The sequence below is a fragment of the Podarcis melisellensis genome (genome assembly GCF_964234715.1).
Source record: "Podarcis melisellensis genome assembly, chromosome: 5".
NCBI lineage: Eukaryota > Metazoa > Chordata > Lepidosauria > Squamata > Lacertidae > Podarcis > Podarcis melisellensis.
Window position 1 is genome coordinate 86056670 of NC_138537.1, and position 26387 is coordinate 86083056.

At 43.0% G+C, this 26387-nt stretch overlaps 1 protein-coding gene across 9 annotated transcripts in view; it reads left to right on the plus strand.

Moving 5' to 3' along the window:
- The window catches only part of GBF1 (golgi brefeldin A resistant guanine nucleotide exchange factor 1), an 83666-nt gene that overhangs the window by 49011 nt on the left and 8268 nt on the right, over positions 1–26387 (plus strand). For 4 of the 9 annotated variants that reach the window (XM_081913441.1, XM_081913447.1, XM_081913442.1 and 1 more), the window contains 26 exons: positions 1376–1502; positions 3223–3440; positions 3817–3985; positions 4186–4397; positions 4817–4915; positions 5757–5951; positions 6771–6957; positions 7344–7469; positions 8062–8150; positions 9441–9643; positions 10900–11023; positions 11763–11888; positions 13048–13130; positions 13481–13717; positions 14217–14310; positions 15483–15659; positions 16660–16724; positions 17338–17461; positions 18785–18856; positions 19849–19943; positions 20269–20422; positions 20859–21081; positions 21445–21599; positions 22062–22308; positions 22818–23020; positions 25410–25560. In XM_081913441.1, coding sequence (XP_081769567.1) covers positions 1376–1502; positions 3223–3440; positions 3817–3985; positions 4186–4397; positions 4817–4915; positions 5757–5951; positions 6771–6957; positions 7344–7469; positions 8062–8150; positions 9441–9643; positions 10900–11023; positions 11763–11888; positions 13048–13130; positions 13481–13717; positions 14217–14310; positions 15483–15659; positions 16660–16724; positions 17338–17461; positions 18785–18856; positions 19849–19943; positions 20269–20422; positions 20859–21081; positions 21445–21599; positions 22062–22308; positions 22818–23020; positions 25410–25560 — 3955 coding nt within the window. The remainder of the gene's footprint in view (positions 1–1375; positions 1503–3222; positions 3441–3816; positions 3986–4185; positions 4398–4816; positions 4916–5756; positions 5952–6770; positions 6958–7343; positions 7470–8061; positions 8151–9440; positions 9644–10899; positions 11024–11762; positions 11889–13047; positions 13131–13480; positions 13718–14216; positions 14311–15482; positions 15660–16659; positions 16725–17337; positions 17462–18784; positions 18857–19848; positions 19944–20268; positions 20423–20858; positions 21082–21444; positions 21600–22061; positions 22309–22817; positions 23021–25409; positions 25561–26387) is intronic. The other 5 variants (XM_081913443.1, XM_081913444.1, XM_081913448.1 and 2 more) reach the window with 2 other exon arrangements.

The window sequence follows — 26387 nt, forward strand, 5'->3', positions numbered from 1 at the left end:
TACTTTCTTTTCTCCATCAGAGGTTGGTGTGAGTGTTTTTGCATCTCTAGAGCAGGCATGGGGAACCTGATCTGGCTGCTGGGCCTAATCCTTTCCCCCCTACCATTTACAGGCTAAATTTGGTAGGTGGCAGGCCCACTCACCTGTCTATTGCTTGCTGCCAGGTGATGACCACCAGGACTTTAAAGCACCACACAGGGCTTCTGACGGGCAGTAACTTCAAGCCTAGCTTATGTAGGGACTGGCTGTGCTTCTGCCTGCCCCACACCTGATGTCACGGGGGGGGGGGGCATAATATGGCGAGAACAGCCTTGTGAACTAAATTTGGACCCGTGGCAGGCCAAATATGACTCACAGGCCAGAGGTCCCCCACCCCAGTTGCAGAGGCAGAGCAAAATTGCAGTGCTTATTTAAATAAATGATTTATTATGTGATTAAATGCACTTAAATCTATTAAGTTTCCTTTCATTTGCAACAAAGATGTTCAAGGTGGATTAGAAAGCTGTTTTTATTTAGACATAGCTATCATTACATTCAAAAGTAATGCTGCCTTTGTTGCTTTTTAATTTGCAAAAGAGATTTCCAGGTTTAAAATCAAAATTATATTTGGGTAGGCCTTCTGGAAGCATGCTAAGAAATAGTGGGGGGATGTAACTAGTCAAAAGGCCTATGATTTATTTTTTTCACAACAGTTTCGTAAAAGTCTTAAGTGGGATTCTAAAATCCATGTAATAAAGAAAAGCTGGCAGCCCATAATGTAATGCTGCACATATCCCCAGGCAATGCCACACACCCACTAGACAACTTACGCTCTTCTTTGTGGGAGGATGATGATCGGAGCCTTCCAACAAAAGAATAAAGAAATATTTGTGAGCAGAGAAGAAAGATGTCTCCACTACAGAAACATTTTTACCTGTTTTTTTAAAACTATGCAACACCATCTTCTTCAACTGTATCCCAGTTTGCACCTTGTTTAATTGGTCCCAGAGAACTCAACAAGAGAACTCAACTCTTCAACCAGAACTCAACTGAGAACAAACTGAGGCTCTCCTCACCTGCATAACGCGAGAATGTGGGAGAATGTCGAAGGAGTGGTTTGTTTGTTTGCATTTACATACATAGGCACACAACAATGAGATTCAGGCTCAACCCTAGACATATCTGTGCTCACAAGTTTTAATATATTTTATAAACTGAAGTAATACACAAATAATGAATTTCCAACTAAAGTTGGGCTAGATCATGAGTCATGCGATAGGAAGCATGGGTAAGCTGGCATGATCGTAGGGTTCTAGGTCTGATCAAATGTTGTTGCCAATTCTCTTGTGACGGTGAATGGCTATGAGAGATATTCTATGTGTTTTGCTGTTCACAGTTGAAAATGCGAGCTGGGGGAATGAGTGACTCATCAAAGTGGAAAAAGCAGAAGAGATCGCCACGAAACTCTTGCCATGTTGCCAAAGTATCTCAAGGAACAGAGCAGCTTGCTGCCAATGGGACAGGTACGGCAAGTGTGATATAACATATAAATGGAAACCCAACTCTAATGATAACCTTAACCATGTTCTTGATAAAAGGTGTTCTCCAAAGATTCTGCAACCACAGAATACACAATAGTATGGATATTGGTGAACGAACAGAGCTGTGACTGTTGGGAGCCCCACACCATTTGGCTTCCTTGTTGGTCTTTGGCACATTATAGCTGGACAGAGTGGCCCACTGCTGAGGAGCCTGTGTTGCAACCCGCTAAATCTGCCCCACCTCTCTGGATCTTTGTTCCATGATTGTAGGGGAGACGAATAAAGTCTTCCCGCTTGGTTGTAACTGAATAAGGAGAAAATTATAAGTTGCAATATAGGTAACAAAATTAAAGGGCAACTTAATGCTGCTGTCTTTGAAATATCTACCTCTCTTGAAGACTGGGAAAGGTTGTGGACCACTGGGCTGAACTTTACTGCATGTAATGCTTTGAAGGAAAATGTAATGAAAATGATATACAGATGGTACATGACCCCAGTTAAACTTGCCAAAATATACCATTTGTCTGATAATAAATGCTGGAAATGTAAAGAAAATGAAGGAACATTCTTTCACCTCTGGTGGACCTGCCCTAAGGTGAAGGCCTTCTGGGAAATGATATATAATGAGTTGAAAAAGGTATTTAAGTATACCTTCACTAAGAAACCAGAGGCCTTCCTTCTGGGTATTGTCGGCCAGAAGGTGTTAAAGAAGGATAGAACATTCTTTATGTATGCAACAACAGCAGCAAGGATACTTGTCGCTAAGAACTGGAAAACTCAAGATCTACCCACACTGGAAGAATGGCAGATGCAACTGATGGACTATATGCAACTGGCGGAGATGACTGGCAGAATTTGAGACCTGGGAGAAGAAAGGATCGACGAAGATTGGAAGAAATTTAAGATTTATTTACAGAAATATTGTGATTTAGTGGAATGTTAAGAAGGATGCTTGGTTATAATTAATTGGCCATCACTAAATTGGATCGGAATTTGATGATAAGTGAGATTAAGAGAAACAAAATTTGTTGGAGAACTGTTATATTATATTTAAATGAGTGGTTACAAAATTGCAAATAAGATGATAATTTGCTTGGAAAAATTTATTAACGATGTAAGTGGGAGCGGGAGACGTGAGGAAGTCTAAAGAAGTTATGAAATCTTGTTAAAACAAAGCAATGCTGTTTATTATTTTTGTATTTCTTTTATTAAAAACCCCAATAAATATTAAAAAAAAGAAAAAAGAAATATCTACCTCTTAATATATGACAGTTACAAAATACATTGTTAGCTTGACATAAGATATTTGAGAGTGGTACAACCATTAGCAAGTAAAGTATGAACAATTAGATAATAAACTTTCAGTTCATCAAGAAAATAGCTAAGAAACTTGGGATTATATTACAAAACATTACATATATTTTTAAAAGGTGTTTCAAGAAGAATAATTTTAAATTAGCAATTTCTGAACTCATAGAATTGCGCCTTGAATTGTGCCTAGAAGCCAACAGGAAGCCAATGCAGCTCAGTGGAGTACACTCTGTGCAACCCATTCCAGTGAGGTAGGCCACTGTGTTCTGTGTCAGGCGAAGTAATTAGTAGCAACCCAATGTACTGTGCATACACAAGTGGGAATGTGGTCCTGAGCTGCTTCATAATGGGTGCATAGCTACTACTTAATGCTGCTGTTTCTTATCAACAGGTGGAGTTAATTTCATTGATGTACCTTCTCCCGTCTCATCTGGAAGTTCAGAAAACGCATCTACTACAGTCAGCCCTTCCACTGACAGTGGCTTAGAGAGCTCCTCTCAGATCAGCTCTAAGGAAGATCTTACGGACTTGCAGTTGGTCAACCCTTTAGGAATCAGTACATCAGTGCCTTTAACTGAGTCTAGAGCTAGAGAGCAGCTAGAGCCCCAGGTATGAACTTAAGCTAGTTTGTGATAAATTGCTCATCTGGAATATAGTTTATACAATCAGCTGACCTAAAGGAAAGTTCAAGCTACTCTGGTCTTCAACTAGTTGGATAGGTTTGGGTTAAGAATAACACACACATTCTGAAGTAGCAGAGCAATTCCACAACAGTATAAGTAGCCTAGCCTTCAAATATAGACCAGCCTTTGCTGCTAATTTAGATGTCTGATGTCTAGCCACTCAGCCAAACATTGAGGTATGTAGTCTGATTATGAAAATTGATATTATCTGAATGAATAGGGTTGCTTGTGTCAATGAACTGTTCATGCAGCAATGATAGCTTAGACTAATTTTCCTGTATTGTTAATTTGTGTGACTAAAGAATGAATGCCCCCGGGAAGAAAAGACGCCATCTGCCTCAGTGGAGTCTATCCCTGAAGTTCTGGAGGAGTGTACATCTGTAGCTGAACACTCAGACTCTGCGTCTGTTCATGACATGGACTATGTCAATCCCCGGGGAGTGAGGTTTACCCAGTGCTCTCAGAAAGAAGGTGAGTGCTTTGAAATAAAAGCAAGTTTTGTTTGCTTCTATCCATCCCACTCATTGATGGGGGGTGGGGGGGGAAGTACCTAGCATTTGTCTTTATCAGTAATATTTTTATTTTAAAAATCTCTTGGGCTTATTAGAAAGAGGTTGGCTCAGCAGTGCTATAATTGTGACCTTTCTACTTATACTCCCTCCCCATTCCAGGCACAGCGTTAGTACCCTATGGGTTGCCCTGTATCCGAGAACTACTCCGCTTCCTCATCTCTCTCACTAACCCACACGATCGCCACAACTCAGAAGTGATGATCCACATGGGGTTGCAGCTGCTCACTGTTGCCCTGGAGTTGACCTCTGTTGCAAACTGTCCATCTCTCCTTGGACTGGTGAAAGAAGAATTATGTCGATATCTCTTTCAAGTGAGTTCTGGATTTATCGTAGTCTTATGTCTATTAGGCAATATCTGTAGGGATATAGGCCTTGTGTTAGTGTGGTCTGGAAGAAACACTTATGTTGCAATTTTGGTTTGCTTTTCAAATACAGTGGTACCTTGGGTTACATACACTTCAGGTTACATACGCTTCAGGTTACACACTCCGCTAATCCAGAAATAGTGCTTCAGGTTAAGAACTTTGCTTCAGGATGAGAACAGAAATTGTGCTCTGGCAGCACAGCAGGAGGAGGAGTTCCCATTAGCTAAAGTGGTGCTTCAGGTTAAGAACAGTTTCAGGTTAAGTACGGACCTCCGGAACGAATTAAATACTTAACCCAAGGTACCACTGTAGAGGGAAAATGAATCTTTCAACTAACAATCTTTCAACTTCTAATTCTTCCCTAGTTACTGAATGTGGAGCGACTCAATCTGTATTCAGCTTCACTTAGACTTTGCTTCCTCCTCTTTGAGAGTATGAGAGAACACCTGAAATTCCAACTGGAGGTGAGTCTTTTGAAGTGCACCTACCTTGTATTTGGAGGAGGTAATTGAAACAGCTTTGTGGCTTTGTTCATGGATGAAATCCTGTCTAAGAATTTAGGAAAGTGTGTGTGAACTGGAGGTGACCTTGTGACTTTCTGAAGATTGGAAGGCGCTGTGCCTGGGAAGACCATGCCCATTGACAGAAGTGGTGGCTGCTCGGTCGCTTTCCCTGTCATCTCCCATAGAGACAGCACTCAGATCTATAGTTGCCTTGATAGGAATGTTGGAGTCTGAGCAGCAATCATGGCCAGATTTGCATGCTTCCCTCTCCTCCTACTGACACTACTTTTAGTTTCAAAGAATCTCAACATAGCGTTGCATGTGAACCAGAAATCCTGGTTCTTTGAATTAAAGTTCTTTGAAATGGGAAGAAATGGAAGGAGGAGCACCCAAGCCTGACTCTTTCTTGGACTCCTCCCTGAGGATTGGCCACATAGCAGTAAACTAGGAGTCAGTAGTCAGTGACCCATGAGCTGCATGCCACCTTTGGCCTCTTTTCATGTGGTCCTTGGCATAATCTCATCCTGGCGGTGTGGAGGGGGGAAATAGGGAAAGGGGGTGGCAGAAAGAGAGAAAGAGAAGGGGTGTTGTTCCATCACTCATTCTAGCCCTGCCATTGCTGGCATGTGACCCCAACAAGTTGCCTTCAAAGGAATGCAGCTCTCATCAGAAATATAGTTTCTCACCTTTGTGCTTATGGATGGATTAGTTGTGCTGTGTGTAAACTGATGTCCCAAAAGAAATTAAATACTCTGCCTTGTTTTGCATCCCATATACTGAACTCATCTCTTTTGTCTACCAGATGTACATAAAGAAGCTGATGGAAATTATCACAGTGGAAAACCCCAAGATGCCCTATGAGATGAAGGAGATGGCCCTGGAGGCCATCGTTCAGCTCTGGAGGATTCCTAGTTTTGTCACTGAGCTGTACATAAATTATGACTGTGACTATTATTGTGCTAACCTCTTTGAAGACCTCACCAAACTGCTATCCAAGGTCCTGAAAATGAGCTATTTTGCTCTTGTCTTTCCATTAGGATTGCTCAGCAAAAATAATAATAATACAGATGTAACTAGATCTGTTTGAAGAATGAAATATCAGCCATGTGCTGATGTGTTGTTGGAGGGTGGTCTGATCAGAACCATGGCAGGTGGGGAGGTGTGGGTAATCCTCATGCAGTAGGGTATCTCTGCTCTTGTCCTCACAGGATGCAATCACCTTTGGTAGAGGGCACGAAAAAGAATTGCACAGTATCTCAGCTGGATCTCACCCCTAAGCTGTACTTAAATTATTAAAAACAGCAGGAGAACCAATCATAGGTCTCCTGTCACATCTACTTTTACCATAGGGATTCTTTCTTTAGAACAACAGACATATTTGATTGGAGCATTGTGAGGAACACAAAGTTTTTAGGGCTTATATCACCAAACACATGAGGCTCCACAGCTGATGCATTACAAAGAGCTGCAATTGACTGACTCTCTGATATGTGTCTTACTGAAGGTTTGGTGATGGGCATTGTTCCTTCATCCTTCAAATGTTACGTGTAGGAAACATAGGTGTAAATGCAGCGAACTTGCCTTCCACCACAAAGTATAAATCCATTTCAGAGTCTTAGTGAAGTTTTACCTTTAATGGCAACTTGAGAGAGAACATGTTATTTGTAGGGGAAGGATTTTTTGAGGAATGGGACAGTGTTAGGGAGGTTTGCGTGGAGGTGCAGAGCTTTGGGGCTGAACAGCTTCTGTGTGAGTAGTTTTCCTTGCTCAAATGATTAAACCTAATTTAATGCTTAGCTATGCTTGATTTTCCCAGAATGCCTTTCCTGTTTCTGGACAACTGTACACTACTCACCTGCTGTCCCTTGAAGCATTACTGACAGTGATAGATAGTACAGAAGCACAATGCCAAGCCAAAGTGCTCAGCAGCATCTACCAGCAGGAGAAGGAAGCACTAAAACCAAGTACAGAAACTCCCTGTAACATCAAAGAAACAACCCATAGTGAGAACCTTTTATTTGGTGACTTCATCTTAATTTTATAGTAACGACTGTCCTTCCTGACTGTGTTCTAGACAATACTGCTACCTTTTTCCATAAATCCTCCTTCCTAACCTTGATCTGATTGCTTCAAAACATCTTAAATGATGCCTTCTTGCTTTCTGTCGTATTTTTCTCAACAAGGAATTAATTCATCATTTCCATTTTTTAATTTTGTGCATGAATTTGAGCTGGTCTGTGGATATTCATTCTCTGTTGAATCATATTTCCTCTCTTTGAAGGTGAATGGTTAGGTTTCTTCAGAGTGAGTAATAACTGTATCTGCATAATAACACGGTGACTTTAAAACTTTGTCCTTGATAACTCTTGTTCTCTTCTTTCCCCTGTAGTTGTCGAGGGGCTACTGACAGATGGCAAATCACCCGGTGCAGAATTGCCAGACACTAATGGCTCCTTGACAGCCAGCCACATGAAGCAGCAAGACAGTCTGAATTTGGAGGTGGGAAATAACGCAGGTAAATGATGAACATTTGTGTGCAATGGACACTTCAAATGTCGACTTCTTTTTGCCGTTCTGTAGCTGTACTACAGCTTGAGGTCTCTGGCACCAGTGAAGCATTTAAATGATGCACATTTCCTTTCAAGTTCTATATATTGAGTCAGGCATTTGTAGACAATTTGGGGTGAGGGTGGTTAAATGTCACTGGATCATGTCCTATGTTACAGTAGAAGTAAGTACATGACTTAAAATATATTCTATACCTTATTCTATCCCACAATGTGTGAGGCAGCTACATGTTTACTTGCCCTTTCTCCCATTATTTGTGGTTGCCTACATTGTGTTTCCACTGTATAAACAAAGTGATGGGAGAAGATAGCTACTTTCTCAAATTACATGGGAGAATATGTTTTGCTTTGTACCTCCATCTACTATAACGTGTGAAGTAGTCCCTTGCAAGACTTGGGCTAATAGAGAAAAGCATTGATGCTGGCATGGGGTTGTGGGGTGGGGTCATGTGGAAAGAGAGTTGTTTTTATCTGTATATTGTAAATCATGGGAAATGTGGGAAAGGATCCACTGTGAAAACATTCTGCTTTTGTTTTTAGCAGAAAAGACCATTCCAAAGAAGCCTACTCGCTTTTCCTGCGTCTTACCCACAACACACGAATTGATAATGATTAAGAGCAAAAAGAAGGTAAGGCATGCTGTTGATCTGAAAGATATGTGAGTAGGCATGACACATACAATAAAGAACAGACTTTGCCCTCAGAATTACAATTTTAAAATATAAGAATATATTAGAGGAGCATGATGAGTGTTTTGACTGTATTTTAAATACATACATACATACTTTTATTATTTGTACCCCACCCACCTGACTGGGTTGCCAGCAAAGTATTAAAAGAACAATAAAACATCAACCAGTAAAAACTTCCCTGAGCAGGGCTGCCTTCGGATGTCTTCAAAAAATCAAATAGTTGTTCATCTGTTTGACATCTGATAGGAGGGCATTCCACAGAGTGGAACCTTTTTCTTTCTGAACCTGCTTTCAAATGAGGTGTTCCTGCATGAAGCTGTTTTGAATCTTGAATGCCAATAACCAGTAATTGAAAATTATGTTGCGGTGACTGCTGTACCTGGTGAGATATTGTGGGAAGCAGGACTTTGCCAGAGGAACAAAGAAGGATGCTGTTTTGTACGTATCCATAGGAATTGGTCTTACAGTCATCAAAGTGTTGTTTCCTGTTAGTGATGGGCAGTAACCGAGGACTGACATTTATTCTGGTGCTTTAGTAAAGTTCACATAGATGTTTGTGTTTGATCTCTAGTCACACACAACCTTTTAGTTAACCCTCTCTTGGGTAGCTGCTTATGACATTATCTACTTGTATTACGTATTCCTGAGCTTCAGAAACTCAGTTTTGACAAATGTGAATAATGGTTAACATGTACGCTCTCTGTTTATTCAACAAGTGGCCATATTCCTTTAGAAGATGAACCTTAAAAGATGAACTTGTTAAATTTTATTTATATATTGACAATATTTGAATTGCTGTCACAACAGAGACCTGGTTGTCTTAAATTGTTTTCGGATCATGTCTTACTACTTTAGGTTTTGAAAGACTAGGGCACACCTTGTGCTGAATTATTCCTAAAGCAAAACAAAGTTATCCTGCTTCAAGATTTTATGTGGATAGTGTCAGATGAAAACAATTAGACTCTTGTTTTCAACATTTTCAACATTCGACCTTACTTTCTATTCTATTTGAAAATACTGAAACAGGCTTTTATGACAAAGAACACATTTTAAAAGTTGCTTTTTATGAATGTGCTGCATCACAGAGGACTTTAGTCAGAAGGTAAAATGCAAATCTAAAAACCTAAAGGAAATAGGTTATTGAAGATATGATACAAATTGGCTATTAGGATAATATTAACTATGTAGGATGTCTTCTGTTAATTATATTGTTTTGACTTTTTCTAGCTCTTGATAAGTGGTTCAGAGCTGTTCAATCAAAAGCCAAAGAAAGGGATACAGTTTCTTCAGGAGAAAAACCTCTTGGCTACCCCCATGGATAATAATGAAGTAGCAAAGTGGCTGAGGGAGAATCCTCGACTGGACAAGAAAATGATTGGAGAATTTGTGAGTGACCGGAAGAACGTAGACTTGCTGGAAAGTTTTGTGGGGTGAGTAGAAATGTTTGGATTGGTCATAAACAGGAAACCGGTTAGAAAGTCCTGGCATGGGAAAATTCACCTTCTGGATTGTGTTCTGGATCTTCTGAATTATTCACTGCATGAAACCCTTAGCTCTAACCACCATAGAGGTAGCCTGTTTTCAAAGGACCTTGATTTTAATAAACTTAATTACAATACATTCTGTGGTGCTGTGTTGTTGTTGTTTTAACTTCATAATTAGTGTTTTTTATTTCATTATTTTTATTTTGCATTGTAATTTAATTTAATGGTTATGGCCTGGATTAAGCTAACCCAGCACGCTAGCAGAAATCAGCGCAAGGGCTCCTGCTAGTGCAATGCTGCTTTCCCCCCTTCCTCTTGTGCATCCTTTGCAACCCCCTCTCCCCTCCCGACCAAATCCTCTTTGGAGGGTCAGGAGAATCCCCAGAACAGTGTACTGGGGGAGGATGAGGGGGCTCATTCTGTCTGACAAACAGAAATGCTTCTGCTGACATGCAGAGCACAACATTGGATTCCACCCTGTATTTTTGTAACCCATCCTGGAACCATTTGATAAATAATTACAAATAAAAAATGCTGACTCTTAGACAAAAGTGAGAGAGACTAGCTTTCAGCAAGAGCAGCCGAGGTTGGCTGAGCCTTATGGCATGGGTGAGCTACTCTGTGGTGCAAAGCAATGCTATCCTCATCTCCTTTCCTTTGCCAGGATGTTTAGCATCATTGTAGGTAAAGGGACCCCTGACCATTAGGTCCAGTCGTGACCGACTCTGGGGTTGCGGCTCTCATCTCGCTTTATTGGCCAAGGGAGCCGGCGTTTGTCCGCACACAGCTTCCGGGTCATGTGGCCAGCATGACTAAGACGCTTCTGACGAACCAGAGCAGTGCACAGAAATGCTCTTTACCTTCCCCCTGGAGCGGTACCTATTTATCTACTTTCACTTTGACATGCTTTCGAACTGCTAGGTTGGCAGGAGCTGGGACCGAATAACGGGAGCTCACCCCGTCATGGGGATTCGAACTGCCAACCTTCTGATCGTCAAGTCCTAGGCTCTGTGGTTTAACCCACAGCGCCACCCGCGTCCCATAGCATCATTGTAGACTGTACATTAAAACAGAAAAAAACCAAAGCCTAGAGAAATTGAACTCCATACTGTCAAGTCATAGTTTGGAAAACTTTTCTATATTTTGACCCTTAACGCTTGCAAGCTACTTTTTTCAAGCCACTTTTGCTGCTTATGTTTCAGGACTTTCGGTTTTCAAGGCTTGCGATTAGACGAAGCCCTGCGACTCTACTTAGAAGCTTTCAGGTTGCCAGGAGAGGCTCCTGTAATCCATAGGCTGTTGGAAGTCTTTACAGAACATTGGCGTGTAAGTTCTGAAGTTGTCGAGAAGCAACACTTCTCTAGTCTTCTCTGCAGCAGTTGGTCAGCATGGGATGAAATACTGATTTCAGTCAGGATGTGTTAGTTCTACCTCATAGCGCAGTGAGCTTGAATATTACGTCTGAGAGATGTTGTTGTCACTAGTTTAATTTATTCTTTGCTTTTTGCAACAAAGGAGTCTCAAAGCAACTTAACAACAAAAATAAAAAACTGGCAGCAAGTGACAAGCTGAAACAAAAATGAATGTATGTAACAAGAACGTCTGAGGTGATGGACTATACTGAAATGGTGAACTTAACTACCAAATTTAGAGGTTTAAGGAAGAATGGAGACCACTGATGGTTTTTCTATCAAATTATCACCCATATATGAAGTCATGGGCAGGATTTGAAATATAAGCAGTGGATTACTGAAAGATTTAATGGTAGCGGGGTTTAGATAATAAAAATATATGTGTTATAAAATAGCTAATAAAAAGAAGTAAAAAACAAACATCAGGAAAGGAGAGGTGGGAAATCAAGAAGAAACTTCGGATGTTAAAAGAAATGTATATAATGAGAAATGCTTTGAAATATTTTTGGATACTTAATAAAAATAATATGAAAAAGACAAGTCTGGGGGAACATAAAACTTGCCACCCAGATGCTAGAAATGACATAAATAGGAATTAAGTGTTGCATTTAGATTGTAATGTGTCCAATTTGTATTGTCATTTTACATTTCAGAAAGCGAATGGGTCTCCGTTTGCCAATAGTGATGCTTGCTTTGCCCTTGCCTATGCAGTTATCATGCTGAATACTGACCAACACAATCATAATGTTCGCAAGCAGAGTGTACCTATGACTCTAGAGGTGAGCTCTGATGTCTTCACACACCCTGCATATCTAGACGTTTTTGCCGGCTTTCACATCACTGAGGTCTCTTCTTTCTCCACCACCATGCTTGCTCTTCTTTCTTCTTCTTTGACTTGTAGTATTTTAAAACATAATAGTAGAATAGCCCCCCAGTGGCCTTTCAGAAGGCACGTTGTTGCTGTACATCATACTAAAACTTGCCTGCAAATTGCGAACGGTCAAATATATTGATAACTGATAATTCAAGTGTACCTAAAAGATGCTTTCATCCCCTATATACCCCTATATACCCACAAGGTGCTGTGTTTTGCAGGAAAGATTTTGCAGATACCATCCTGTCAAGAGAAAGCTGGCTTGGGATTTTAGTGTAGTAGCAGCTACCTTCTAAAATTCCCTCTCATTGTACAGTGGTACCTCAGGTTACATACGTTTCAGGTTACAGACTCTGCTAACCCAGAAATAGTGCTTCAGGTTAAGAACTTTGCTTCAGGATGAGAACAGAAATTGTGCTCCGGCGGCGTAGCATCAGCAGGAGGCCCCATTAGCTAAAGTGGTGCTTCAGGTTAAGAACAGTTTCAGGTTAAGTACCGACCTCCGGAACGAATTAAGTACTTAACCCGAGGTACCACTGTATAAGGGACAGACACCTTCTCTGTTGTATTTCGGTGCCTGTTAATGACATTCCTCTTTCAATAAGCTTTCTAAGTGGAGATCTTTGTTCTGATTTGTTTATGCATTGGATTTGAATGGATTTCATGTATGTGATGATGCTGTTTTTCCAAACAGTTTTTGCATATACATAATTGCTTTTCTTTAGATCAGGCATAGGCAAACTCGGCCCTCCAGATGTTTTGGGACTACAATTCCCATCATCCCTGACTACTGGTCCTGTTAGCTAGGGATCATGGGAGTTGTAGTCCCAAAACACCTGGAGGGCCGAGTTTGCCTATGCCTGCTTTAGATTGTTTTTCTTTCTGCAGCTTGTTTTATATATACTTCATTACATTGTAAATTGATTTGGGATACCCCATAGGAAGCAATTTGTTAGTGACATTGTGTGCCAGTACCTAGGAAACTTGTTAAAATAGTTGTGATGTCTGTTTGGAGGCAGCGATCACAACATAATATTTTGCTCTCTGTTGCTGCTGCTTAACAGGAATTCCGAAAAAATCTGAAAGGGGTAAATGGAGGCAAAGACTTTGAGCAGGACATGCTGGAGGACATGTACCATGCCATCAAGTAAGTGTTTTGGTGTTTCCCCTTGGAGAGGGAGGGGGTTATCAGTTCCACACACACTCACTTCTAGTGTGGGGAACCTTTGGATCTTCAGATGTTGCTGAACTACAGCTCCCATCATATACTTGCTGAGGCTAATGGGACTTGTAGTTCAGCCACATCTGGAGGGCCACAGCTTCCCCACACCGGCCCCTGGTTGATGTTAGGCCAGCCTTTTCTACCCTTCTTTCCCCAGCTCATTCATCTTGTTGTAAATAAGACACACACAGTGCATCATGTTGGGTACCAACACTTGTGCATTGATGCCGAATGTTAATATGTAAACACAATATTTCTGTCCTAATCTTGGGTAGAAATGAAGAGATTGTGATGCCAGAGGAGCAGACGGGCCTAGTAAAGGAAAACTATGTGTGGAGTGTGCTGCTGCATCGTGGAGTCACTGATGAAGGAATCTTTCTTCATGTCCCACGTGGAAGTTATGATCACGACCTCTTTGCCATGACCTGGGGGCCCACTGTGGCAGCTCTGTCCTATGTTTTTGACAAGAGCCTGGATGAAACGATAATTCAGAAGGCCATCTCTGGTTTCAGGTAATGCTCCTTTACAACATCCAGCAGAGACTCATTTTGTATATATAAATTGTTTTTACTTAGATCAAAGCTTTTTGCATCCAGGGAAAATTAGCTGGCACTGTCTAGTAAATGAGTGAGGTATATATTGCTTAAGCCTACTGAATATCTATTCATGGGTAGGCAAGACTGGAATATGAATTTCTGCACAGCCATTTTTAAAAGTGTCTACTGGCAGACAGAAATGCTTATCCTAGTTGCCATTGAGCTATATTACCACCGTGGTTTCTGCCTCATTTAATTCACAATTAAGTTCCATCATATCCTGAGCTTCTGAAATTTGAGTGCCATCATTAAAACATACAAACACAAAATTTGTCATTTGAATGTTACCAGCTAGAATTGAATTATCAAATTTGATGCAAGTTTTCCACTGAAGGGTGGTGTGAGGACCCTAGAGCTCCTACAGAAAATGCACTGTGTGTTGCCTCTTACATTACTGTTGTTTGTCTTTTTTCAGAAAATGTGCCATGATTTCTGCCCATTATGGCCTCAGTGATGTTTTTGACAACCTCATAATTTCTATCTGCAAGTTCACAGCTCTTAGCAGTGAGGTGAGTCTGCAAATGAAAGGAAATGGTGTGAGACTGATTCTAAACGGAACCATGGTCAATACTCATCAGCTGATGGTGTGTTTACGGGAGTTAACACCTGCTTTCTGCAGCGTTGAGCTGTGTGCGGGAGTTCCCTACAGCAGCCCCCATCCCACATCTCAGCTGATGAGTGGGGGAATGGAGGATTAGATCCTGCTTTCTGCAGGGAACAACTGTATATGCCTGTTCCCACAGCTGAACTGAATTGAACCCCTCCCCATTGGCTGACATTACTTGCCCTTAGGGTGATGTCAGCTGATTGTTGGGCTTTTTTTTAATGGCTTGGTGAACCAAATTGGAACCTCTGGAGGTTCCCCATTCTGGGAGTGACTTAAAAGAAATAAGGAAGGTGTTTGCATGGAAGGCCATTTAAAGCATGAAGGGCAACTAGGGGGGAAAGCCAAAATCCCTGATGCCTTCTGAGCCACTCCATAGAGAAAGTTTCTTACTTCTAGTACAGTGGTACCTCGGGTTACATACGCTTCAGGTTACAGACTCCACTAACCCAGAAATAGTACCTTGGGTTAAGAACTTTGCTTCAGGATGAGAACAAAAATCATGCTCCAGCGGCATAGCAGCAGCAGGAGGCCCCATTAGCTAAAGTGGTGCTTCAAGTTAAGAACAGTTTCAGGTTAAGAATGGACCTCCGGAATGAATTAAGTACTTAACCCGAGGTACCACTGTACAGCCATTGGGAACATTCTGCTTCACATATCTTAACATTCATCCTGGTATGATCATAGAGAATTGATAGTCCAATAAAGGTAAAGGCTCTGCTCAAGTTCCAGTGGAATCAGATCACCTTGATTTACCTAGGTGATAGACCATCTGTGAAATTGACAATTGTAAAGGAGGCCTGACAGGAAGCTATCCTGGACCAGGTTGTGTGCTTATGGAGGTGAATTCCTGAGCTGAAAATTTCAGTTTTTTTAAAGAGCTGTTCCACATAAAGCACATTACAGTAGGCAATCTGTGAAATTACAGAAGCATAAATTATGGTGCAAGTCCTCCAGGAAGGGTCTCAGCTAGCGTTGTGATCAGCCTGTTGATGACGTTCCACTGAATGGCCTGACTGGTTTGTGGCGAGCTTCTCCCCACTCACTCCTGACTTCTCTTTACCATTTCTCCTGCAGTCCATTGAGAATCTGCCTACAGTTTTTGGAAGCAATCCCAAAGCTCATATTGCAGCAAAGACTGTGTTCCACTTGGCTCATCGCCATGGTGACATTTTGCGAGAGGGCTGGAAAAACATCATGGAGGCCATGCTACAACTTTTCAGAGCAGAGCTGTTGCCAAAGACCATGGTGGAGGTAAATTGATGGCAGATGCCGGGCTAATTGGGTTGAGAGCGTATGGGACGTATATGGGTTGTTGAAACAATAATAGGATGAAATAAAAGATAGAAATATCTTTAAAACTTTATTATCAGTAATAGACTGATGAGGGGTTATAGCAGGGCTTAGGAAAGACTAAATGGTCCTTCTTGGGATAAGCAGTTCCATGTGTTCACGAATCTCTGTTCTTAGGTGCTGCACTATTGGCAGGTAGCACATGTATTGAACCAAAATAACTTATTGTTAATGCTAGGGATGTAACAGAGATGATGTGGATGTTATATGCTTGTGGATTTGATTACTGGAGAGATAACTGCACTCAATTAAGATTTTTTTTCGTTTGGGTGGTAGAAGTGGTCTAGAGCAGAATCTTGCTGGGCCAGAACTTCTAAATTGAGAAGAATATATTTTAAAAATTGGACTATGTGAGATGGGGAAAAGCACAAAATAGGACATTTTATCTGAAAAGCATGTGACTAAAAATCCTTAAAACATGTGACTAATAAATCCTTAAACTTGTAACCAGTTTATGCTACTAAAATTGCCTAACATTATGGAACTCTCATTCCTGTTAAAGAAACTGCCATGTGACCCTTCTCCTTCCTCTTTGTTTACTCTATAGACAGTGCAGTAGCCATTAAAGCCCATGAACAGGCAAATAGTGCCTTCCTTAGAACCAGTGATGATTAATGGTAGGGTAGGCAAAGTTAATCAAGCAGCATGGGAGTTAGTTAACATCACCTAAAGTGTGCAGTATCTCTGAATAGTAATCAGACTTGATTTAGTTCAGTTCCAAGAAGCACTGCTTTCCAAGGGGCAATCATTTTACCTACAGCGGCCCATGGTTTGTTGTGCTAAGCAGGGACGCTCCAATGAGAGTGTCAATTTGAGAAGGGAAGAGGGAGTTGTGAGCTCAAAGGACCGAATTAAACCCTTGCTTTGGTTAATACACATGATGTATTGGCTTAATTTCCAGGTTGAAGACTTTGTAGATCCCAATGGCAAGATCTCTCTGCAACGCGAGGAGACACCTTCCAACCGGTGAGTGGTCTGGAGAATGTTTACACATTGGCAGGCAAATATGCTCTTCTGTTGCCAGATATAAGCTATGGCATGCCCCTGTTCCACCAGCCAGCCAGCACAGTCATGCCCTATTTCGGGATACTCTATTCTATCCTTCCCCCCCCCCCCAATCTTTAGATTTTCCCTTAATAGTCTAATCTTTATTTCCCCTAAGTCTTCTGGTACGTCTGTGTTGAGTGTGGATGGTGCTAGTTAGCATTTGGTGCCTTCTGAGCATGCACAGTCCTCATTGGGCTGTTTCTTTGGTTGGGGATGTGTTCCACCACTTTGTTCCCCTGCATGAAGATACTCCCCCCCCCCACACTTCTGCAAACTTTTGGGGTTACCAGGAATCTTGTGTGTGTTGGTGTTGTCGTATTGGCTACATAAGCACAAGCACTTTCCCCCAAAGAACAGAAGTGGAGTAGAACAGGTGTGATCCCACCACAAAATGGAGTGCTTCTGCACAGGTGGTTCAGTTTTGGCGACATAAGTATAGGCAATCAAAATCTTGAATTGTTATGTAGATATAAGATATGATACCGTATATCCGTATGCCCTTGATATGACCGAATGTACTTTTTTCTTCTAGTGGCGAGTCCACAATGCTGAGTTTCGTTAGTTGGCTGACACTCAGTGGCACAGAACAATCTGGTATGAGGGGGCCATCTACGGAGAACCAGGAGGCAAAGAGAATGGCCCTGGAGTGTATAAAGGTAATTCATGGTCAGCAAGCTGGGAGGGCACATATACAGGAGGGCAGTGGGCTCTGCCTGCCCACCTGCCAGAACTGCACTCAGACAGCTCTTGTTTGAACAGGCTCTCTTCTTATAGCACATGATGAGAATTAAATGCAACTTCTGTGTGCCCACATAGTTAGCATAATGTAAGTTTATCTGAGGTAGTGCATTCTCTCCAAGGAAGCATTTATTCATTATAGCAGCTGGAGCTGTATCCTGTTCTCCCTCCGAAGAGCCGAAAGTTGTAGTTAGGCTGAGAGAGAATAACTTGCTCAAAGTTACTTGGCTGAGTTTTGTTCCCATGCCTAGCCCTGGTTTCAAACTGATGGGTGTGATTCTATAGGAATAAACGCCTCATTTTTCTCCCCAGTCACAGTGGGTACAGTCCCTCTGGTTGCCACTTGCCCTTCAGGGTCCTCTGGGGAGGCTTTTTTATGTTTATGCCCTTCATGACAAAAAAGTCATTCTGCCATTTAGACATACAGTAAAACGAGCTCCCTGCTGCCCTTTGTGAGCTGTGGGTGTTTTCCCCCTCTCCTCTTGTTAGTATTGTGATTCACAGCAGATAGAAAAACCCAAAGAGCTTGCTTAAAGTTCTGGTGCCTGAACACTGAACTAGGGTACTGTTGATCAGTATGATGGTTTTTAAATATATATATATTGAAGCTTTAGGTAAAGGCAAAGGGACCCCTGACCATTAGATCCAGTCGTGGCCGACTCTGGGGTTGCGGCGCTCATCTCACTTTACTGGCCGAGGAAGCCGGCATACAGCTTCTGGGTCATGTGGCCAGCATGACTAAGCCGCTTCTGGCAAACTAGAGCAGCGCACGGAAACGCCATTTACCTTCCCGTCGGAGCGGTTCCTATTTATCTACTTGCACTTTGACGGGCTTTCCAACTGCTAGGTTGGCAGGAGCAGGGACTGAGCAACAGGAGCTCACCCCGTCATGGGGATTTGAACCACCGACCTTCTGATCAGCAAGTCCTAGGCTCTGTGGTTTAACCCACAACGCCACCCGTGTCCCCTATTGAAGCTTTATTGAGCCATTAAAAAAAAAGTTTGGTCACCTTAACTTGAGTGTCCTTTTATGTCTTAATTTCCATAAAAAATTGTGCTGGGTTCAAATCAGAGGCCCTTCCCCTTAACTGGTGTGGGGGACTTGGTGGCAGGGCAGTTAATTCTGGATCTGCTCAAGGACACTTCCTCCTTCTTTTTGTACTTTGTAAGTTCCAAGAGAGATCGCTGGCATTGTTGTTTTCTTCCTAACACACATCCTTTTTTCACTTTCTCCTTTATAGCAATGTGACCCAGAGAAGTTGATAACTGAAAGCAAGTTTCTGCAACTGGAGTCCCTGCAGGAGCTAATGAAGGTGAATAAGTGTCCCATATAGGTTTAGTGTATATGAACTGCATGGGTATGATCTTGAACTGTGTGCTCAAGTCAACAGGGAGCCATCTTGCCCAAACACCATGGAAGTATTGCATGCTGTGTTGGCACACGTTGCCCACGGGAGACCTGGCCAGTTCCTGAGTTGGAGGTTTCCATGTGAGACTAATGAGCCAGAGGTTCATCCATTGCAGAGGCCTCTGAACCCTTCTCTAGGTTGTTTTACAGTGTTACTCCACACAATTGGGTTTCATTCCACTGCTTAGCCTGATAGACAGACATATCAAAGTTTGAAAAAATGAGCACCGCCTAGGAGCTCCTTTTCATACAGTCTCCTAGTGGTTTGTTTGATTTTCTACTTGGATAATTTGAATCATTCGTTGTGAACTTGGATTATTTTTAATCTATTTTCCCGCCTCCTTCTTTCCTATTACATTTGTTCAGCATAATTCTTTTCCCTGGACTTTTCTGGCATTTTTGCAGCTCTACTATTAAAAGTTCTTTTTTTTTAGTGCCTGCTGCTTTGGAAATTCTAAGGTGGGGGACTGCAAAAGGGGGTGGGATTCCAAAGAAGCAACCAGATTTTCTTCCTTTGATACAAGTCTAGCGTATCATGCTGAATAGTGAAGTCCAGTTGTTTGGATTGGCACCATAAGTAAAACTAAGAGCAGCTGACAGATAAAAAAAACCCAGTTGGGCGTTCTCCTTAGATCTGTAGCCATTGATTTGGCTTTGCATCCCCAGAGATATAAATCCATCAGAACAGGAACTGGTGGTCCTGCTACTTCACAGCAGCAGTGCATCAAAGGATGTATGTACAGTGTTATGCCTACATGAGCTTCCTTGCTTTTTCATTTCCATTGCTGCTGCAAGAAGTCCTTGAGGAGAGATCGAGCATACGTAGACTTCTGTTGTGGGGAATTTGCATTCCATATCATTCTCTAAATATGTCTGGGTGTTATTTGCTTGCTTCAGGCTCTCATCTCTGTGACTCCTGATGAGGAAACATATGATGAGGAAGACTGTGCTTTCTGCTTGGAGATGCTTCTGAGGATTGTGCTGGAGAACAGGTGAGTCATACAGATGCACCATCAGAGGCATTCCAGCTTGGAACTGTTCTTTTTATGATCTTCCATATAGTTGCTTTATGCATAGATTCATATTGAACTCATGCACTGCCTTAGCTTTCTTTGTATTCATACAGTACTGGTCAGGGAACATATTCTCTTATTCTTGCCGCACCTATTTAGTTGTGGACTTGAGGGACCTGACTTCCCTCTTGGTGTGAATCTGAATATAAAAGTATTTGCACATGCCCAACTGGGTTGCAGGTCTTCTGAAGCTGTGCTTGCGTGTGTCTTGTTGTCACAATGTCCTCTCTCCCTCTTTCTCTAGGGACCGTGTAGCCTTTGTATGGCAGGCAGTGCGTGACCACCTCTACCACTTGTGTGTTAATGCTGTGGAGTATTGCTTCCTAGTTGAGAGGGCAGTGGTGGGGCTGTTGCGGCTGGCAATCCGTCTCTTGCGCAGAGAGGAGATCAGTGCCCAGGTAAAGGGGGGCTTTATGGAGTGGTCTGCTCTTATTGTTGGACCTCTTGTTCATTGTATCTCTGGAATGCTGACTTTCTTCCTTGAGTTTTGTGGCTGAAGCACAGAATACCCATCATTCCCTCTATTTCTGAAGTTTAGAGGCGAATACTAGTCCTTATATAACCAAAACAATGACAGCCTTGTGCAAGAGGGAGGAAGTAGCCCACGAGAGCCCCAGGTTTGGATAAGGACTTCTTTTTTCTAAGGAAAATGTCAGGAGCACACACACAGACAGCTCCAATACCTAAAAGTCCTCCGGTTTATCCTCCTGTGTTGATAAAGGACCTTTCACATAACACAGACTGTGGTCGGGGAGTAAAAGCAAAATGCAAGAGTGAAGCCGGTGTAGAGATAGCTTGACACTCTAGTACTCACCCTTGCTTCTCTCTGAGCAGGTGCTGCTCTCCTTGCGTATCTTGCTCATGATGAAGCCCAGCATGCTGAACAGGGCCAGTCATCAGATTGCGTATGGTCTTCACGAGCTTCTCAAGACCAATGCTGCCAACATCCATTCTGGAGATGACTGGTACACGCTCTTCAGCCTCCTGGAATGCATTGGATCAGGAGTCAAGCCGCCCCCAGCGCTGCAGGCAACAGCAAGGGCAGAGAATGACACAGGTGAGATTTGTGCTTGGCAGTGGCCCCGTCTGTTGGTCCTCGGTTAGGAGCGAGCAGTGAGGTGGCCAAATTTGCTGATGATACTAAATTGTTCAGCATCATTAAAACAAAAAATAATTTTTTGAGGAGCTCCAAAAGGACGTCTCCAAACTGAGTGAATGGGTGGTAAAATGGCAAATGCAACTGAATGTAAACAGGTGTAAAATGATGCATGTTAGGGCCAAAAAATCTTTATTTCACATATATGCTGATGGGATGTGAACTGGCAGTGACATACACAGTTGCCACTAGCACAGCTCTTTGCTGCCATGAAATTGGCACTCCCTTGCATCTTTTGTCTCACTCCGTTTTGCTTATTTGAAGGGGCTCAGTCAGACAGTGAGATCTATCACCCAAATGAAGCCAGCCTAGATCGTGGCTACACTTCTGATTCAGAGGTGTATGCAGATCACAGCAAGCAAGGCAAAATGCATCGTTCTGTGACTGATGTGGATGTGATGAACAGCGGCTGGCTTGTGGTAAGTAGTACCAAGGGCTTCCACCTGCTTTATGCATGTCTTCGTTGAGGCAACAGGCTATAGAGAAAGCCCAAACCCAAGTCATATTTGAGGTTAGCACTGCATCAAGGCTCCTATTTCTAAGTTTGGAAACAGTCTTGTTTGCATTGCTAGTCTCTGGCAGCCCTTCCAGGGGAAGGCAAGTACAACCGTATAGTTCTGTCCGAAGACTGCAAAAACAGGCCTTCCAACACAGACTTTTCTGCCAAGTGAATTGAGTGAACTGGCCCAAATCCAACTGTCTCCATAGGGATCTGGCTATTTATGAAAAGGCAACATTCTGAGGAAGCAGGAGCCCAGAGACTTGGAACGGCACATCAGGTGGTTATTGGAAGTTAGTACAGGCAATGCAGCCCGTTCTCTTGGCTGTAGAGAGGGCTGACAGTTGCCCTATTAGACTCAAACATACTTTTCATTTCACAGGTTGGGAAGGATGACCTTGACAGCCCAAAGGCCATGGCTGGACTCTCCAAACTGGGCAGTTCACCCTTGGTGAATCAGTACAGCCTGACTGTGGGGATGGACTTGGGCCCACACAATACCAAGTCGCTCATGAAGTGTGTTGAGTCCTTGTCTTTCATTGTGCGAGATGCTGCCCATGTCACACCTGAAAACTTTGAGCTCTGCGTCAAAACTATCCGCATCTTTGTAGAGGCCAGTCTAAATGGAGGTGAGGCCATCACTTTTCTGTAACCTGAGTATTTGGCTGCGGGGCTCCAGGTTATATCAAATTAAGGGAGCAATCTACACCCATTAGGTGAGGGTTGGTTTTTTTGTTTTTTTGTTCTTATAAAAAAGACAGATCAACTAGACCTGCTGTCATGGGCTGGCTGAACACAGAGGAATGATGGGAGGCACCAGCTAGGGAACCCACAAAGGATGAAGGCTCGGAGCTCAGGGATTGGTGGTGGAACGGCAGTGAGTGGTCAGAGGGAGAAACCTGGGGGGAGGAGGAGGTGTTAGAAGCTGCAGAGGTAACATATCCTGTTAGTGTTGCCAAGGACAGGTATGTTCTTTTAAGAATGACGTAGAACTTAGCATCCCACCAGAAATGCTGGAGCTCTTGTCCTTTAATGTTTCACGCCTGGGGATCCCTGAGTTGAAAGTTTCAGGTTGTTTACTTAGCATTAGAATTAGGCACAAGGTGTTCCTGGAGAACCACAACCTTCTTGTTCTTAGGGTGCAAGTCCCAGGAAAAGCGAGGGAAGAGCCACAAGTATGACCCCAAATCGACCCGTTTCAAGAAGAAAGCAAAGGAGAGTTCCCTGAGGCACTTGAGGGCATCTAGCCAACATCAGCACCGCTCGGCCAGCGATGAGGATGATGAGGATGAGAGCATCCCTGCCAGTTACCACACTGTGTCTTTACAGGTTAGTCAGGACGTAAGTATAGCCTGGATTTCTTCCTTGCTTTCCCTGCGGTTATCCTGGTTGCAGTGGCTTTGGGTCAACCTAGGTGTGGCATTATTCATTTTCTTTGGCCTTGCCTGACTGGGTTTTATTTTCAGAGTAGTCTGGGAAATAGCTGAGGTGGCAGCGGTTGGCAAGGAGAGAGTGAGTTGGATCAGGACCGTGGCTCAGGGGGTGAAGGACTTTAATCCAATACCCCCACTGTGGTCCTGATGCAAATCAAGGATGACCCATGCCTGTTACTCACAATGGAAGGAAAACATCCATTGGTGTCAATAGAAACTTTCCTCCCATTGCAAATAGCAGGAGCAGTGGAAGGGGCTAATTCTATTTGGGAACACGGTGGGAGCAAAGGTTAAAGCCCCACTTCACCACAGTTCCTGTACAATTTGCCTGCCACCAGCCAGCTATTGTAAAGCACACAGCAGCCAGCCACACAAGGCCAAACAGCATAAATAACATCGCATCTAGTTTGACCCTTAGTGATGCAGCGCCTGCAGGGAGTTTCCCTATATTTTGTTTGATACTATAAAATATATGGACACTATAGTACAGTCTAGACGCAGTGTTTCCCAACCTTGGGACTCCAGCTGTTTTTGAACTACAACTCCCATTATCCCTGACTAGCAAGACCAGTGGCAAGGGATGATGGGAATTGTAGTCCAAAAGCAGCTGGAGGCCCAAGGTTGGGAAACACTGGTCTAGAGTAGTTTATTGGAAATGTATCTTCAGCAGAAAAAAAAAGAAACATCTTGAATAGGAAGATTTCCTTCCAGGAATATGCTGAAGCCTGCAGACAGTTAGTTCCCTTGATAACAGAATGACTTCTATGATGACGATACACCTGTAGGAATAGGACGGTGTTAGTCTGTGCTTCAAGTGACTGAGAAGCTACAGTACTTCTGTCCCTGAAAGGAAACTGAAGCCAAGATTTGGGATTGTGTCTAATGAAGCACACAAAAAGTTTTGAAAGCAAGCTGTGTTTGCCTGGAGGGTGAAGTTGGCAAGGGTTATGTAGGATTAGAGTTTCGTTAGTGAAGAATTCTTAGGTGGGTGGTCACAATGTACTGAAGGTCATTGTTGATTGGTGACTTATTGGCCAATTTCTAGTGGGAAGTCTTGGTGCTTCTTAGGAGCTGGGATTCTTGTTAAGGTAGACCTTGGTCTATCCTAGCAAGGCACATTGTTTGCTTGAGTGTCTACTCAGGCTCTTTTAATACAGATCTCTTCTATTTTAACTTTTAAAGTGGAACTGTGGTACCTTGGTTCGCAAACAGCTTAGTTGTCGAACAAATTGGCTCCCAAACGCCGCAAACTGGGAAGTAAGTGTTCTGGTTTGCAAACGTTTTTCAGAAGCCGAACATCCGACGTGGTTTCTGTGGCTTCCTCAGCTTCTGCTTGAGTGCAGGAAGCTCCTGCAGCCAATCAGAAGCCGCGCCTTGGTTTTTGAACGGTTTCGGGAATCAGGCGGACTCCCGGAATGGATTAAATTCGAGAACCAAGGTACCAGTGTATTGAGCCTGCACTCATACTTTATAGATTTAGCCCAGCCATGGGAATCCTAGGGAGAAAATCATGACCATACAAAACTGAAGTTGCTACACCCTTTGGTTAGAGGGATGCAGGTAGTTGGGCGGGCTGTGGGGCGGGGTACCTCTGGAAAGTGTCCAGAGGGTTGGTGTGGGTGCAGTGTTCCTTTCTGTGGGAATTAAAAAGTGCCTTAGTTCTTGCCTGCATGGTTCTGTCTCTTTTTGGGGTTATGGGGGCATTTTGCTATGAATCTGTATTATAATACAGAGTAACGCACCCAAGCAGATATTCTAGAAGAGGGAGAAATTAAAAATAGGAATTCCCTTCCTATAGTTTATGACTTCCTTAATCAAACCAAGAATCAGTTGGAACTGCTGAACATGTTCATATGTAGTGGTACCTCAGGTTACATACGCTTCAGGTTACATACACTTCAGGTTAAAGACTCCGCTAACCCAGAAATAGTGCTTCAGGTTAAGAACTTTGCTTCAGGATGAGAACAGAAATTGGGCTCTGGTGGTGCGGCGGCAGCAGCAGCAGGAGGCCCCATTAGCTAAAGTGGTGCTTCAGGTTAAGAATAGTTTCAGATTAAGTACGGACCTCCGGAACGAATTAAGTACTTAACCTGAGGTACTACTGTACTTGTAGGCTTATTCCCTCAAGCCTGGGTGATTGCCCTGTTTCTTCCCCTTCTGATAATCAGATTTGTTTGGACACAACCATGATAACAGGTCATTGCTTTTCTTCCATTCTGAGCATTGATGGTGGCTTGTTTTCATGTTGTTCATAGATAGGCAGGTTGTATGTTGCCAACTTACCTCTTCTATTGCAGCTGCTGGACCTGATGCACACCCTTCACACACGAGCTGCCACCATCTATAGCTCTTGGGCTGAAGAGCAGCACCATCTGGAGGCTGCGGGAAAGAAAATTGAAGCAGACTCTCAGACGTTATGGGCCAATTGCTGGTGCCCATTACTGCAAGGTAAGCCTAGCCCATCCTAGCATACAAGAACAGGGTGGTCCGGCTTTTCATATCAAGTGGGCTGCAAGAGAACTTTGATATGGAAGCTGCAGGCGGAGGGGAGCAAGGGCAAAATTTGTCACCCCACCCTGCGCTCACACTGCCCTCCTCAAGCTGGCTAAGCAAAGTGCTGGGCTTTGTGAAGAAGGTATGAGGCTCTGGCAGGGTCCTAGAGCCCTCACATCTCCTTCCCCAAGCTGGTAAAGTGCTAACGAGGCTTTGGGAAGGAGATAGGAGGACTTTAGGACCCTGTCAGAGCCCTCAAGCTTCCTTCCCAAAGCCCAGCGTCTTGCTTACATGGCTTTGAAAAGGCAGTGTGAGGGCCAGGGAGGGGTGTCAAATGTTGCCAAAAAGGCCTTGAGCATTAGGTTGCGTATTGGATCGCCCTGGACTAGAAGATAGCAGCCACATGCATCAGAATTGGACATGAGGCAGTTGAAGTAATACACTTTAAGGGAAGAGTGATCTTAAACAAAAAAAAGTTGCTAAGCGCTCTGTGTTAATCATCATCATCATTATCATCATCACTTTATTATTCCCCAGCCACTCTGGGCAGCTCCCAACAGAATATTAAAAATGTGATAAAACATCAAACATTAAAAACTTCCCCAAACAGGGCTGCCTACGGAACACATATTCAGACCATGTTAAGAGCAGCTTCGGATGTGTGTTCACCAAAGCAGAGACGCGGCTTATTATATGTGCTTGATGTTCTATGCCAGTCTCACACATGCATTTTTGAAGGGAGTTTCCATTCAAATCTAGTAGCATGATTAAGCTGCCTTTTG